At 35.3% G+C, this 17894-nt stretch overlaps 1 protein-coding gene across 1 annotated transcript in view; it reads left to right on the forward strand.

Moving 5' to 3' along the window:
* Positions 1 to 17894, forward strand: part of CNOT4 (CCR4-NOT transcription complex subunit 4) — a 157201-nt gene that overhangs the window by 86302 nt on the left and 53005 nt on the right. The window contains exons 3-7 of the mRNA XM_008150503.3: positions 3113 to 3310; positions 10854 to 10940; positions 11946 to 12047; positions 13177 to 13302; positions 15986 to 16119. Coding sequence (XP_008148725.1) covers positions 3113 to 3310; positions 10854 to 10940; positions 11946 to 12047; positions 13177 to 13302; positions 15986 to 16119 — 647 coding nt within the window. The remainder of the gene's footprint in view (positions 1 to 3112; positions 3311 to 10853; positions 10941 to 11945; positions 12048 to 13176; positions 13303 to 15985; positions 16120 to 17894) is intronic.

A 17894-nucleotide genomic window follows, 5' to 3' on the forward strand; every position in this document is an offset into this window, starting at 1 on the left:
GTAAACTTATTTTCAGGTTAAGAAAGCAGAAAAAGAATAAATATGGGGATTTATTAAGATAGGGAGTAAACAGAATTTAGTAAAATATAGGGTGTCCTAAAAAAAGTATACACATATATTTTTCGATCGCTCAGTTGATGTTTCTTTTCAAATTTAACCCATTGGAATTAATAATTATTCAAAGTGTGTATACAATTTTGGGGGACACCCTGTAGAAGAAAAGCAGTATTTCAATAAAATTTAGAGCTGGTTCTCTGAAAAGACGAATAAAATAATGGAACTTTTGGCAAGTCTGATTATAAAGTACAGGGAAGACACATGTAAATACATTAGGAATAAAAGTGGGAACATACTAGACATATGAAAGAAATTAAGTGATTACACTAGAGACTACAAATCATCTTAATTAGTAGTTTGGCAACTTATTGCCAAATTAACACTATTAAAAATATTTTATACTTTAATAATGCTTCTTCACAGACACCCTATTTAGCATTAATGGTTTGATACATAATACATAGTAGTATCTTTAAAGAAAAAATTTCTGCTTGTAATTTTTCATTTGATGCTATATTCCTAGAAAATAAAGTTTAATTTTATGTGTTTCAGTCAAAAAGTGTATCAGATATACTTTTCTTTATATTTATTTTTAGTACTACTGTTACTAGCTTCATGAGTCACACTCTTTTTCTGCAGTTATTAAAATCATGCTTCATCTTTCATCTTCGGTCTACTTCCTTTCATCACCTCATTGTATCAGCTTGTTAATTTTCTGTCATTGGATTCATAGAATAGATATTTATGGTGTGTGTGTGCAGGAGGAAGCATCATGGAATACATGTGTTCCTAACTTTTTATGAAAACTTTAGGCAACCTAAGGCCAATAAGATTTTGTATATTTGCCTTTCTGTTTAGAGTAAATAAGCATATTTTATATTGTCTACCAACAGAAATGTAGTTTCACAAATACATTAAGATGAAAAAAGCTAGTATAACTTTCTGTAAGTTGCTGTAATAAGAGATATTATGGAGGGTAAATCATAGCAAACTACTTTGTCTTGTTCTCTTATATTGTTGTTTTTTACATTATGAGGCAGTATTTTTCTATCAGAGTTGACTTTGAAGCTTAATGGAATTATATTTTCATTGAAAAAAACTTGCAATAACACAGAAGAAAGACTAGGATAACCAGTGTTGCATCAGTAATACACTTGATGAGAGTTGATATTGCAACTTAATTTTGTTACTTATCAATCCTCCTTTTTTGTGTGTGTTTATGCATTTTTTGCTTTTACATTACTTTGCATAATCTTTTATCAGGATTTTACAATATCAGAGAATGTTAGCAAAGGGAAAAAAATCTTTGAGTACTTGTCAAATCCTTCATATTTACAGAATTTGAGTATCAAAAAGTTACATCAGTGTTTTTCAGACTATCTCTGATGAAGAATCAGAATTGAAACTGTAACCCCCCCCCCCCCCGCCACCCCTACACACACACACACTTCCCATGCCCCAAGTCTGTTGAGGACCAATACAAGGCCCTATTATGCATGCCTAGTTCCAAACTTGTGTCCTGTGATTAGCCACCTAAGTTCAATAATAACCACACTGATAAACATCTTATTCTGCATAGTCCACTGGTGATGTTCATAAATTTGTGGCAATCTTGTTATAAATGCTTTCAAATGCTTATTCTCAACTTTTGTATTTTTCTTATCATAGACTGGTAAAACACAGTGCATGGACCACACTTTGAAGTGGAACTAGGATAGGAGCAATGCCCATGTTTGATCCACTCATGGAGAGGATTATCACTTTAGATGTTAGTGCAGAGCAACAGCTTTCAAATTAATTTAGTGATAAGCACTCCAAAAAGAGCTAGCCAGAAATCTTTGGTAGAAAACAACTTTACCATGTGCAAATGAAAAATTTAAGTAATCCTATGGAAAGGTATTTTAATTGCCTTATATGTAGTTCAAATGAAAATTTTAAGTAATCCTATGGAAAGGTATTTTAATTGCTGTATATGTAGTTCATTTTTATATTTGTGCCTTTGTAGCTCATAGTTTCATGGGATTAAAATCATTTGGGCAGATAAAGATTTGAAAGGAGATTATTAAGCACAGAAAGGTGAGTGGAGGAGAGAGGGAGAAAACTTAAATGGGGAAAGGTTACATCATTGATTAAAATATTGAACTTACTGTAATAGATCATTAATCATTTGGTTCCCTAAATAAAAATGAGAGACTGTTTTGAAATAAGTTTTTGTTGTGTGTGTGTGTGTTTTTTAAAGAAAATTAGCAGCACTAAAATTTGATTTCTAGAGATTAACTTGGTGTTCATTTGGCACATATTTATTGAAGTCCTAAAATGTGTGGTAGTGACATTATATTTGAAAGTTCTTAGGCCATGCAAAAGTCAGATAAATTATGGAGTTGGCCATTATATATGCTTCTCACTCAAAAGTAAGTTGGAGTATGCCTAATAGGACCAAATAGATTCAGATTTTTAAAGTGGGAATCTAATGATATGGGGTGCTTATATCTTGCAGGATATACCTGAATATTTGAGAACATGGTTTTTGGAGACCTTAAGATATTATTAGTATAAATTGAGGAACATAGAGGGAAATATCATTTATTTTATTTTATATTTTTATTTCAGAGAGGAAGGGATAGGGAGAGAGAGATAGAAACATCAGTGGTGAGAGAGAATCATTGACCGGCTGTCTCCTGCATGCCTCCTACTGGGGATTGAGCCCCCAACCCGGGCATGTGCCCTTGACCAGAATTGAACCCGGGATCCTTCAGTCCATAGACCAAAGCTCTCTTTCCATTGAACCAAACTGCTAGGGCGAAATCTCACTTTCTTAATTGCCTTCATTATTAATGTGTGATCACAAATTTGAGCATTTTTTTGTTTTCACTTACACATATATATTTAACATTTAAATTTTATTAAATAAAAATATTTTAAGCAATTAAAAGATTCAGAAAAGGGAAAATGTAACAAATAACCACTTATCCATCATCCAGAATTTGATAATTGTTATTTGTATAGTTTTTATATTTATTTAATGCTAACTTCTTTGTTTGTTTTATGCTTAAAGCCATATCCAGAAGACCCAGCAGTTTATAAACCACTCTCCCAGGAAGAACTGCAAAGGATAAAGAATGAGAAAAAACAGAAACAAAATGAGAGAAAACAGAAAATATCAGAAAATCGTAAACATTTGGCAAGTGTACGTGTTGTACAAAAAAACCTCGTCTTTGTCGTAGGTCTGTCTCAGCGCCTAGCAGACCCAGAGGTAAGTCCTCTTCTACTTTTTCTCTCAAATTGACATTTTTTTCTTTTTGCTTCTCTTATTGGGAAAGAAGCTGACCCTGCCCAACTGCAGAATTCTATGAAAAATATTGAAACTTAGGAGAAAATGGGAAATATTTTAAAATAATCACTAAGAAACCAATAACTAGTTGTGATCTTAGGTAGGTTTTAAAATCTTTTCTGGCTTCATTTTCTTCAGTTGTAAAACTAGGCAGTTGTACTAGATTTCTGAAGTCTCCTTTAGTGTTAATAATCTGAAACTTTGATAATAGTTCTGTTTTGCTGTTAAAGCTAACATGTGACTCAACTACTTTCTATAGCTTTATAAGGACCAGCAGTGGAGATGCAGTTTCATGAACTTACTAGAGATCTGTATTCTTTTAAATCTTGTCCCAATAGTAGTTCTTATTTATAGAACAGTTATAGAACTGTTGTTATACTGTATCATCATTCTTTACTCATTCATTTCAAGCCAATTTTCTGGAAAGAGGAAGAATTTGATGAAAAGAAAATAATGTACCAGTTCTTTGACATTTGTTTGTAGACAGGGGAGATCTTAACCCTTTTGTTTATTACATCTTTTCTCTCCTTCCACCACCAGCCTTATTAGGGTAATGTTGAACTCCTAACTTTAGTCCTGATACCTTTGAATATACATCTACTAATTTTTAGTTTCTGATATACCAGATTAATGGGAAGGCAGATTGAAGCTTATTGATAGCCAGTGTTTACTTTAGTAGGAGAGAGCTGGATTTCAGGGATCTGCCTAAATATCCATTGAAAAGATTTTGAAGTAATACTCATCATGATTCCAATCAGAGGGTGGATTGTAACGAAGGAAGGAAGTTGGGAATCATCAGACTTGGCTAAGTAAGCTAATGACCCCAGAAAGAGGAAATTTAAGGAGTCTAAACTTTATAAATGGATTTTATAAAATTTAATTTAGAGAGAATAATAAATGTTTATTGATTGTGAGTTTACTATGTATCGAGGAGGATAAAGTGAGCGAGATTTTACTGAGAAGGCTCTACCATTGACAATAAGTATAGTGGCAACTCAAGAATTACTAGGACCTTAGGTCCAGGGATGCTGGCATTAGTGGGCTACATGATCTTCAGGAGACCAGGTTCTTTCTAAAGCGAAAAGGATGGGTCTAGAATTCATATGGGAAAACACTTCTTCTGTAAGAGATATTAAGAAGAGAACTTGCTCAGCCAGAGTGGCTCAGTGGTAAGCATCAACCTATGAACCAGGAGGTCACAGTTCAATTCCCAGTCAGGGCACATGCCAGGGTTGTGTGCTCGATCCTCAATGTGGGGTGTGCAGGAGGCAGCCGATCAGTGATTCTCATCATTGAAAAAAGAAGAGGAGAGCTCATTTTAGACCTATGATTTATCCTTAGCAGCCAATTTTTCCTTTTTCTTTAAAAAATTTTAAAATATATTTTTTATTGATTTCAGAGAGGAAGGGAGAGGGAGAGAGAGATAGAGATAGAAACATCAATGATGAGAGAGAATCATTGATTTGCTGCCTCCTGCAGGCCCCCTACTGGGGATGGAGCCCACAACCCGGACATGTGCCCTTGACTGGAATTGAACCTGGGGCCCTTCAGTCCACAGGCTGATGCTCTATCCACTAAGCAAAACTGGCCAGGGCCAATTTTTCCTTTTTCTAAGCTAGTGCTTAAATCTCCTGGCAGGCACAATGCCACTTCACCCTTGACCATTTCCTTGAATGCCACCACAACTTTTCATCAACCCTTCTCTCTTTCTTTCAGGTCTGCCTTTTTTCCTAACCAGAGGGCACTCTTGCTACTGCACATTTTTTTTTTTTTTTTATTTACCAGCCTCTTTTCACTCCTAATAATCTTATTGATTAGAAACTAGTTTTGCATTTTTGGATCTGCTACTCCAGTAAACTCATGGAAATTTTATCTTGATTTGATAACTCTTATTAGATGTCACTGTACTTGATTTTGCTGTTGTTAATCCTCACCTAAGGATATTTTTTCCCATTAAATTTTAGAGAAAGTGAGAGGGAGGGGGGAAAGGGTAGAGAGAGAGAGAGAGAGAGAAACTTTAATGTGAGAGAGACACATTGATTGGTTGTCTCCTGCACCTGTCCCGACCAGGTCTGGGGAAATGAACCTACAACTCAGGTACTTGCCCTGGACCAGGAATCAAACCCAACCTTTTGGTGTGCAAGCCGACGCTCAAACCCACTGAACAACACTGGCCAGGGCTGTACTTGATTTTTTAAATACATCCTGGATCTGGTCATCTATAGAACTGGAGGAGGTATATGGAGCAGTACCTGAAGGTTGGGTAACATTAAGCCATAGTCTCAATCTGAAGTTTGGATTATAAGTTTTCTATCTCTTCTTTAGAATCTGTGATTTGTTTTTATTTACAATATTCTCCCTTATCATCTGTGAGGGATTTGTTCCAAGACTCCCAATGGCTGCTTGAATTGACATAGTATCAAACCTTGCATACAGGGTGGAACAAAAGTAGATTTACAGTTGTGAGTATATGAAACAGTTTATTCTTGTATTATTATTTTCCATACAAATAACTGTAAACCTAATTTTGCCCCACCCTGTACACTATTTTTTTTCTATACATGCCTATGATAAGCTTTAATTTATAAATTAGGCATAGTAAGCAATTAACAACAGTATTAGAAATGTTACATTTTAAAAAACTGTTTGTGACGATAGGCTGATCTGCACTTTCTCCAAATACGAGAGAGGCATACTATATAGTAATGGAATTCTTTTAAAGCAAACTTATAAAACAATAAAAAAATTATTTTATATTATAAAATTATGCCTCACTTTATGCCTGTGTAAGGATAGGCTATCTGCTTCCATGCAAGTCTTGCATGTGATGTTCTACACAATGATCACTTAGGCAATAATGACAATTATGACACAAAAATGTTTCATACTAACGTATTTGCTGTACACATTAGATTTTTCACACGAAGACACACATCACAGCAGAGACTATTAACTGTAGGATATGTGGATTATTTACTATTCATCAAGCAGAAGTGGGTTATCATAAAGATCGTCATCCTCATCACCTTTACACTGAATAGGCTGAGGAGGAGCGGGAAGAAGAGGAGGAGTTGGTCTTGCTTTCTCAGGGGCTACAGAGGCAAAAAAGATGGAAGGAGAGGCAAGCACACACAGTGTAACTTTGTGGAAAAATACATTGTAATTTCTGTTGGGCTTTTTTGCTTTTTCATTTCATTAAAAATGTTTCTGTACGGTACCAATCCTTCTTCCACTTTTTGGCTTGGTTTCAACTGTGTCATAGAAAGGCCCATGTCATATAAGGAGTCAAAAGCATTCTTGAATAATTGGAACACTCTGCCAGGTTATCTAATGTCACTTTGTTTTCTGGCACTGCTTCTACATCTTCTTCCTCAGTGTCTGGCTCTGGTTTGCAAGCACTTATCTCCATCAAGTCTTCTATTAATTTTTTTAATGTGATGTCTACTAACTTTTTAATTTCTCCAAGATCCATATCTTAAAACCCTTCACCCCTCACCCTTTTTTTTTTTTTTTTGCCATATTCACAACCTCTTTAGTGATTTCCTTTATTGGCTCTGTCATAAAATCATGTACAACGTCTGGACAGTTTTCTTGAGCAGGAATTTATTTTTTTGGGCTTGATGGCTTCCACAACTTTCTCTATAACAACAATGCATCTTCAGTGGTGGAACCTTCCAGACTTCTATGATGTTCTCTCTATCAGGGTTCTCTTCCATAGCATTGGTAGTCCTTTCCAGAAAGTCCCGGGTGTAATGAGCCTTAAAGATCCTTGTGACCCTTGACCTAGAGGCTGAGTTAAGAGACATAGTGTTTGGGGGCAAGTAGACCATTTCAACATCTTCACTGTTAATCTGATGGGGTTCTATGTGGCCAGGTGCATTGTCTAAAATCAAAAGAGCTTGAAAAGGCAGTCCCTTATTGGCAAGGTATTTCCTGACTTGAGGGCCAAAGCATTGATGAAGCCAATCCAGAAAAGGGTTCTCATTGTCCAGGCCTTCTCGTTGTACAACTAAATGACCGGCAGCCTCTGTTTATCTTTTCCCTTCAAGGCGGGGGTTAGCAGCTTTATAGATAAGGGCATTCCTGATCGTAAACCTGAATGCATTTGTACAAATGGTAGAGTTAGCCTATCACTTCCTGCCTTAAATCCTGGAGCTTACTTCCTTGTTTACTAATATCTGTTGTGGCATTTCCCCTCTTCCGATCTCCCAGAATAGGGCATTTTCATCTGTATTATAACCTCTTCAGGCAGATATCCTTTCTCAATTATTTTCTTAATGGCATCTGGGAACTTGTCTGCTGCCTCTTGGTTGGCAGAAGCTGCTTCTCCCGTTATCTTGACTTCTTTTTTAAGCCAACTCTTTTTCTAAAATTATCAGACCATCCTTTGTTGGCATTAAATTCTTTAACTTTAGCCCTTGCTGGTTTGGCTCAGTGAATAGAGTGTTGGACTGCAGAATAGAAGGTCCCGGGTTCAATTCCGGTCAAGAGCATATGCTCCGGTTGCAGGCTCTATCCCTAGTAGGGAGTATGCAGGAAACAGCTGATCAATGATACTCTCTCATCATTGATGTTTCTATCTCTATCTCCCTCTCCCTTCCTCTCTGAAAACAATAAAAATATATTTTAAAAGATTTAACTTTAGCTCCTTCACCTTTCTTTTGCTTTAAGTTGCATATAATGACTTTGCTTTTTTATAGGTATACCTTTCTTACAGCAATCCTGTACCCACATAAAAGCTGCATTTTCAATACAAGATAAAAGTTATTTTTCAGAAGTCCAAGGTTTTTGCAAGTGTTGATGCAGCTGCAGCAAGGGCTTCATAAATCTCCATTCCTTTTTTTTTTTACATGGTCCTTGTGCTGGATTCATTTACCTCCAAATGGCGGACTACTGCAGCTGCAGACCTCTGTCTATGACACATGTCAAGCACTTCAGCTTTTTCTTGTTAAAGACATGACTTTGCTTCTTGGGAGCACTGCCAGCATCATTAGTGGCACTTCATATGGGTACCATGGTGTTATTCATTGTTTATGGTATTGCACTGAACACAATGGAAAATAAGCAAGAAGCTCGAGAGATCACTTTTTACTGATACCCAGTGTATTAGACAACTGCTAACAGAGATGATTAGCAGCATCACATGGCATTTTAAGCAGATACTTGTAATACTTAGGCTCACTACAGTAGCAACAGGAGGTGACTATGAAAGTATTACAGTAGTACAATATGTGCTGTAGTTAATTTTATGCAGTTATGATTTAACAGTGCATCTTTCAACTGTGAATGGCACTATGTATGGTCTGTGTTTGCATGTTTTGAAAAATTTAAGTTTGTATATTGGATTTGTGTATATTTTATGGTAGTAAATAATAAAATAGACTGGTATCTACATATATTTTATGCATTCATGATATACCTCTTATTTTTATTTTTTATTAATTTCTTTTTTTATTGTTCAAAGTATTACATATGTCTCCTTTTCCCCCCATCAACTCCTCCCCTGCCACTCACACCCCCTAGGACAAGCCCCCACCGCCCCAGTGTCTGTGTCCATTGGTTATGCTAATTTGCATGCATACAAAGTCCTTTGGTTGATCTCTTACATCCCTGCTCTCCCCTGCCTTCCCTCTGAGGTTTGACAGTCCATTTGGTGCTTCTCTGTCTCTGGATCCATTTTTGTTCATCAGTTATGTTGTTCATTATATTCCACAAATGAGTGAGGTCATGTGATACTTACCTTTCTCTGACTGGCTTATTTCGCTTAGCATAATGCTCTCTAGGTCCATCCATGCTGTTGCAAATGGTAAAAGTTCCTTCTTTTTTATAGCATCTTATAGTATTCCATTGTGTAGATGTACCACAGTTTTCTAATCCACTCATCTGCTTATGAGCATTTAGGCTGTTTCCAAATCGTAGCTATTGTAAATTGTGCTGCTGTGAACATAGGGGTGCATATATCCTTTCTGATTGGTGTTTCTGGTTTCTTGGGATATATTCCTAGAAGTGGGATCACTGGGTGAAATGGGAGTTCCATTTTCAATTTTTTGAGGAAACTCCATACTGTTTTCCATAGTGGTTGCACCGGTCTGCATTCCCACCAGCAGTGCACGAGGGTTCCTTTTTCTCCACATCCTTGCCAGCACTTGTTTGTTGATTTGTTGATGATAGCCATTAACTCTTTTTATTTTTTATATTTTTAGGCTACATGGTTTATCTGTGAGTTTTTTCACATTGCAAATCTCCAAAAAATTTTCCAATATATTTATTTAAAGAAATTAGTATATAAGTAGACCAACAGTTCAAATCGTGTTGTTCAGAGGTCAACTGTATATTAATTAAGTTGGAAACTGTTAAGAATTAATGACACCCCAGTCATAGACTATTTCATAAAGCTTCGATTCTGATACAGAACATATATAAACTTGGCTAATTTGCCAGTATGTACCTTGATACAAAAACCTTTCCATGATTTGCAAATATCTCGAAATTACAGTCTGTTCTTTTTCTAAAATTTACCTATAGACCTACTTTTCCTACAATCTCTTCAAACAGCAAGCTCTCTTTCAATGAAAGTTTTCTGCGCATGTCTGTTTAAGTGTATGCAAAGCATTCTTTCCAAACACTTGGAAATACTCACACACAACTTAGCGAGTAAGTTTTTAAGAGAAGCTAAATGAGTATATAAGATGATCACAAATATGAGGGGAAATAACCATGAAGGTAGTAGAGAAGAAATGTATAAATTTTTTCCCCAACTGTTGTTGTTTGTTTCCTCCCCGCCCCCCTAATCTATCACCTTACACACATTATCAGGAAAAGAGAGGGGAAAAAATTGGAGAAATGATAAAATTGATGGACATAAGGAAGCTAAATACACACACACACACACACACACACACACACACACACACAGTGATAAATCATAAAGCATTGACATTTGAGGAGCATTCTGTTACCATATTGAATTTGTAGCTCATAAATAATGCTTTAGTATGTCAGGTATTATATACAATAGATTTATGAGAGGACTGTTTCTACTCAGGTCCCTGAATTCTTATCTCTGTGTTTAGTACATAATTTTGGTTATTGTTTTGAGAAATAATTTCTTACAGGGATCATCTATTAATGAAAATATGGTCAGGATATCTTATCTGTTTTGTGTTTAAGAATATTGTAAAATGTAAGTTCCCATAGAGTATAGGTACAAAAATTAGAACATAATAGAAAATAGCAAACTTAATGAGTCTCAGTTTCTTTTTAGTAGGTCAATAAAAAATAGCTTTTAGATTTTGTTGATGATTTCCTGTAGGTTAACCACACAAATTGTAATTAAGAAATAGTCACATTTATTAGAAAATATTAAAAATTATTTTTCTTTCACTGAAGAGTGTATGTACCCATTATAAGGATAAAATTGATGAAAATAGGGACAGTTTATACCTTATTTCTTCTTCTTTTATAGGTTTTAAAACGACCAGAATATTTTGGGAAGTTTGGTAAAATACATAAAGTTGTCATCAATAATAGCACATCATATGCAGGTTCACAGGTAACTAACTATAGGGATTTTTACCTTTCCTATGGTTGGGGTTTGATCTGGGCTGTTGAGAAGGAAAATTTATTTTTTGTGATTAGAAAGCTTGAGGGTCAAGGACTTAAATAGTATAGTGATCTCTGTTGATGGGGTGAGGCAATTTTTGGTGCTCATTGATTGGACTCTTCCAGGACTTAACAATGAATTGCTAGTAATAATAGGGAAGTAGTAAAACAAAGATTTGGTGGTTTGAAGGGGAGGGGAAGTTGAGTCTGTTGTTAGTCTAATAATTAGGTAATGATCTCTAATTAATATTTTCAGACATTGAAAACTTTATAGAGCATCTTTCTTATGCTGCTATTAGCAGACAGATTGTTCTTGCAAAGTGCATTGATTTTGGGGAGAACATAATTTGACACAGTGTCTTCAAATCTTAGTTTTTAAAATCTAACTTTCAAAGTTTGTTAGATGACTTTAAAAGAATAAGTGCCAATCCAAGGGTTATTTTTTAAAAAAAAGAGCAGAGAGGGCAAAGCACATAAGTTTCATTTTATTTTATTTTAAATATATTTTTACTGATTTCAGAGAGGCAGGGAGAGGGAGAGAGGGATAGAAACATCAGTGAGAGAGAATCATTGATCAGCTGCCTCCCGCACACCAGGGATCAAGCTCACAACCTGGGCAGGTGCCCTGGCCCAGCGATCAAGCCTGCAACTTTGGCATATAGGGACAACGCTCTAACCATTTGAGCTACCAAAGATGATATATTATTCATACATGATATTTTATTCATACATATTTTAGTCTACTTAAAAACAGATAAAATTCATTAAGTATGATTGCTTTACAATGAGCTAGTATATGGTTTAATTAAAGCTACTACAACTTATAATTATTGTGATTATTATTAATGATAGTAAGTAGTAAAGGATTTTAGAATTTCCTAGGCAAGTTTCAAGATAATTTTTTTATAATGTTTTTATTGAATTTGAAAGTAATAACAGCGGGTTTTCACTTTAGGGTCCAAGTGCCAGTGCTTATGTAACCTATATCCGGTCAGAAGATGCACTCAGAGCCATACAGTGTGTCAACAATGTGGTGGTAGATGGCAGAACGCTTAAGGTAATATGATCCTCTTGATTTATTTTGTTTTAAAGAGGAAGGGATAAAATGTAGTAAGGAGAGAAGTACCTAGCATTTACATATTACATTTGAAGAGTGGCTATTTAAAAGATTGCTTCTTAGGCATCCATACCAACCTATGACAGCTAGTTTGTTTACTGCTGACTTATGTAAAGTCCTGTTTTGTCAGGTATGAACAAACATTTTCAATATTAGGGGATAATCTTTTAAAATCTCCTATATTTACATATTTTGTGTAAAAAATGAATCTATTATCAGAAATAAATAATAGTTCTAATTTGTTGTCATTAAATATTTGGACATTTAGCAATTCATGTTTGAGTGAAGGGTCCCACCAAGCAATCTTATATAATAAAACCCTAATATGCAAATTGACGGAACTGTAGAACGACCAGTTGCTATGATGCGCACTGACCACCAGCGGGCAGATGCTCAACACAGGAGCTGCCCCCTGGTGGTCAGTGTGCTACCCCATGGGGAACGCCGCTCAGCCAGAAGCCAGGCTCATGGCTGGCGAGCACAGTGGTGGTGGCAGGAACCTCTCCCATCTCCGCTGCAGGCAGGCGGTAAGGAGCAAGGGGTCCCGGACTATGAGAGGAATGTCCACCTGCTGGCTTAGGCCTAATCCTCCCGGGCCTAACCCAGCAGACAGACATCCCCTGAAGGGTCCCGAACTGCGAGAGGGTGCAGGCTGGGCTGAGGGACTCATACCCACTCTCCCCCCAGTGCTTAAATTTTCTGCACCAGGCCTCTACTGCTTTATATAAATGGAAGAAGAATGGCAAAATTAGAAAAAGGAAGTTGCCTACCCACACATAACATGCAACAGATTTTGTCTCTCTTCTGATGGCTAGGGAAGAAGATTTGGATGCTCAAGTCCTAGAAACCATAGATCGAGATGTTTTCTTTAGTTTTTCCAAATGAGCATCATCTTTAATAAATCCTGCTAGTAATAGTTTATTTCGCTAGTATTCATAGCTGTACTTCTTGTTTTGTTATGTCTGTGTCTCATTTTAGGTGAAGTGAAAACACAAAACATGGAAATTCTCATTGTGGTGTCATTTTACATTTTGGGTCCTTTTTTCTCCCTCCCCTCCTCTTCCTGCAGGCATCTCTAGGTACAACAAAATACTGCAGTTACTTCTTAAAAAATATGCAGTGTCCAAAGCCTGACTGCATGTATCTACATGAATTGGGGGATGAGGCGGCCAGCTTCACAAAAGAGGAAATGCAGGTAGTCACGTATTGTGAATTCTCAAATTTGCAGAAAAAGGGAGGATTCTTCTTTATAAGTTAAAATTGCTAAAGTGGGGGTTTTATTTTTTTAAAATTGGCATTACTTTAAAGTAGCATTTTCTAAACTGTGTTCTATGGAATGTCAGTTATTATATTGTTACAATAAAAATGGGTCTTTGGGTCACTAAATTTGAAAATGCTAGATTAATGAAGATAAATAGGTTTTCTTTCCTACAGGACTTCTCAGAGTCTTTAATATGCTAAAACATACCCAAGATAGGAATGTACATTTGGAACTTTTATTGACCAAGGAAAGCATTTTGGGAAATGCTACTTTAAGGGGAATGTCAGCAAAATGACAGCTAAGTGTGATACTGTAATTATGAGTTGTGGTTTCCCTTCCTAACCTCTACTCTTTACAGAGCATGCTAGAAAAGAATATTCTAGCAAATATTGCTGATAAGCTCACATTTTTATAAAATGATTCTCCCTCCCGTGAAAGTCTTGTAAAGGGTAAATTGAAGGCTTATTATTTTATGTTCATTTTTACATTTCCTCTTCTCCTGTCTGTCTCCTTTCAGTTTTTAGTATAAACATGTCTTTACAAGTAAAAATGTTGACTATGCGGCATATTAAATGAGGATTATACCAAAGCACAATGCTGCACTTCCCTTTTATAGATGAGGACTTCAGATTGTTGCTGTGGACTTTTGCAGGAATACTTCTCATTTAGAAGGTGGGGGGCATTGATTGCTACCTTTCATTCTCCAGGTCAAACTAGAAAAAGTCTAGTAGGGGTTCCTTTAAGAGCAGATTGTTAAATAAAATAAAATAATACCCTTTTTAACTTGGAACTATTGCAGATTAAATCCCATTATTTAAATACATTGGAATTTCTTGACAGTGTTGTCTTTATGATCTTTGTGGAATAATTTATTTCTTATATCCAATAAGTGCTTTTAGATCTTTTTTTTTTTTTTTACTGCAGCTTTCTTGGATTAAATCTAAGGTTTAGCTATTTCAAACTGAATTTTGACTAGTGAGAATGTGTTTTACTCACAGGTACTATTACAATGAAAATCTCTGTATCAAAGACTTTCTAAGCTCCATTTTATCTCATTTTTAAAGAGCGTTGAACAGAAGAAAATGGGTGACATCCGAAACTAATATAACATTGTATGTCAATTGTAATAGAAAAATAAAGAAAAAAATTTAAGAAATGGATGGACGATCCCTTAGAACTTAATTTGTAATGGGATTTAACCTGTTTTATGAAATGCCCCTGTAGAATCAATTGAATATCAGTTTGAACTCTTTGTGGCCAATGAACACCATAATGTCTGTTGAAGTATTGATTGCAGAAAGAATTTTTAAGGCTCTTATGTGTTAAAGATGTAAAATCTACATCTAACTGTATTTTCTTTTAGTAACTACTTTAAAATTCATTTCATACTGTTGTCCAGACTTCATCTTGCTCTTCTATACCTGAGTTTAAATTTTCTTTGTAAAAGGATTTCTTTGTTAAAATGCTTTCTCAAAGTAGAAATAAAAGTGGAACAAGTATATCATGGCAAAAATCAGGAAATTTTCTTTTTGTTACTGTATAATTGAAAATTCAGAGATCCTGTGAAATATTTACAGATCCAATTGAAACAGGCAAGAGCCCTCTCAGAACAGGGAACGATGCATTGTGCAGTATATGTTATACAATTGTGCACGATTAGATGATATTGCCCTGCCCTTGCTTATTTTTATTTTATTTTATTTTATTTTTTTATCTTTTCTGTTCTGGTTTTGGTTTTCTCATAACATTTAGACCACACTTTTAAAGCAATTAACAATCCTGAAGGTAAGTAAACATGTCATTCCAGGGCATATAGTAAAAGTTATTCAAATTAATTTCATTGTAATGTATTTTCATATATGACTAGTTTCCAGTCAGTCTTTGCCTAGTTTCTCCCATAATGTTTGTGACATTGCCTTCTGATATGTAACTACCAACTACAGTAAATACAGAATTTTCTTTATTTTGTATAGAGCAGGGATTGCCAGACTTTTTCTGTAAAGGTCCAGTTCATAAATATTTTAGGCTTTCTCAGCCACATGGTCTCTGTAGCAATTACTCAACTCTGCTCTTATAGCACAAAAACAGCCATAGACAACTCATAAATAATAGACAATTCATAAATGAACGAGCATGACTGTTCCAGTAAAACTTTATTTACAAAATCAAAGTGGCTGTTTCTAAATTGACAACCCCAGGTCTAGAGTTTAAAATACATGAAATGTTAGGTAGAAACATAAACATTTTAATCGAGAAAAAGAAATTGACTGATTTTCAGTAATCTTTAGAAAACTTAATAATGGCCTATTATAATATTTAATTTTTATATGGAGATGGGGTTTAAAAGTAGGTTTTTTAGGTAGCAAAAATATTGTCTCTTAATACACTTTTCTACACAAGTTGTTGATGAAATGCCTTTATTAATGGAATATATTAGTTTGTTGTTTTGTTGGAAGAACTTTCATTGGTGTAGAAAAAGTTTTGTGCTACCCTCCTGACAGGTTTCTTTGACATGCAAAACCTTTACATATATTATTTAGGATATCTTTAATAATTCAATATTTTATACCAACCATTTTGTGAACCCCACTGCAGTTTTAATTTCTTCTTCCACTAGGCAGGTAAACACCAAGAATATGAACAGAAGCTACTACAAGAATTATATAAATTAAACCCCAATTTTCTTCAATTGTCTACGGGTTCAGTTGATAAGAATAAGAACAAAGTGACCCCACTGCAGAGGTATGATACGTAAGTACGGATATTGGTATAATCAGACACCTTACGTTCATGTCTGTCGATCTCTTTTCCTTCTACATCATTTTCAGATTGAACCTTATTTCAATGCCTTATCATTTTTATGCAGAACTGTTGCACTGTAGAGAAAGTGTTGAGTCAAAATTTCTGGGTTTGAATATTTGTTGCCTGCTGCTCACTGGTGATAATTTAGATGAGCCTCTCCATGGCTTCACATTTGTATTGATTTGCAGATGACCCTCAGCCTTAGGAACACCCTACTTGATAAAAAGAAAATTAAGGGATGTTGGTTATTAAAAATCTTTGTCACCTAATTGAGGTTTTTCCCCTGATATAATGAGGGGAACAAAATACTGTAAAAGGGAAAGGGAGTTATTGAAGTATTGTTTGTTGGGGACACAAATATTTACGGTTGTCTAGTCTCAGGAATCACTAAAGTCTTATATTCTCTGAGTGAGGAGGGTATCTGATATTCAGAATCTTATTCATCTTAGGCGACAACTTGTTTTTGCACAGATCTGTGTTGTGTCAATGTTTAAACAAATTGATAGTCTTAAATACCGAGTCTCATTCTGAAGTGGTACACTTTGCATCTTTTATTACATTTGGTTATGGCATGTCAGAAAATGGTCTGATTAATAGAAACAATAATTTTAAGATTATACTCTATCCTGAATGTTCCTTAAGTTTGATGAGTTAGGATCTTTATTTTTTTAATTTGGCCTGTTTAACTTATATAAAATGATGAATTCATTTAAAGTAAATAGTTATAATTAATTTAGATATGTTGATTTACTTTTTAAAAATTTTATTCCAAAGTTAAATTTGCTTTAGTGATGTTTTAAATGTCTGGGTATTACATGTATAGTCCAATGTCTGTTTAGGACTAAAATAATGTAAGGGCCATTTTTCAAGTATAGGCAATAACTACATGAATTATTGTCAAAGTCAGTTTCTTCAAAATTGTGTTTAAATTCTTGAAGTCCTTGTTAAGTTTCTTTGCCTTGATAGTAAAGAGTATTTAAAAATAATCCTTGTTTATACGCATACACACATGTACAAGTTTATATAAATATATGTATATAGAAGAAGCCACAGAGTAAAACATAATGTTACTGTGTAATAAACTATGTGAACTCTGTAAATATCAAAGTTAAGAATAAAAACTAAGTCCAAAAGAATTCTTCTGGGTTGATAACCTTTGACCCTTTCCATTGATTTTTTTTTTTTTACCTATATGTTTAATATGAACCATATGCTATTATTTACCTCATTGGTTGCTGACTCTGTAGTCCTTCTTTGAAGAATAGGGTTATTGTAGTAAAAATTTATTTCAGATACTTTTAATCATTGTTTTCATTAAAAGTATCATTTGAACCCAGCCTGTGTGACCCAGTGGTTGAGTGTCAATCCATGAACCTGGAGGTCATGGTTTGATTCCCTGTCAGGGCATATGCCTGGTTTGTGGGCTCGATCCCCCATGTGGGATGTGCAGGAGGCAGCCGATCAATGATTCTCTCTCACCTACCTTCCTTCCTCCTTCCTTCCCTCCCTCCCTTCCTCTCTCTCTCTCTCTCTCTCTCTCTCTGTAATCCTCACCCGAGGATATTTTTCCATTGATTTTTAGAGAGAGTGGAAAGGAGGGGGAGAGAAACATTGATATGAGAGAGACATATTGATTGGTTGTCTCCCGCATGCACCCTGACCAGGGCTGAGGATCAAGCTGCCCCTGACTGGAATTGAACCCAGGACCCTTCAGTGCACATGCT

The sequence above is a fragment of the Eptesicus fuscus genome, chromosome 14 (genome assembly GCF_027574615.1).
Source record: "Eptesicus fuscus isolate TK198812 chromosome 14, DD_ASM_mEF_20220401, whole genome shotgun sequence".
NCBI classification, from domain to species: domain Eukaryota; kingdom Metazoa; phylum Chordata; class Mammalia; order Chiroptera; family Vespertilionidae; genus Eptesicus; species Eptesicus fuscus.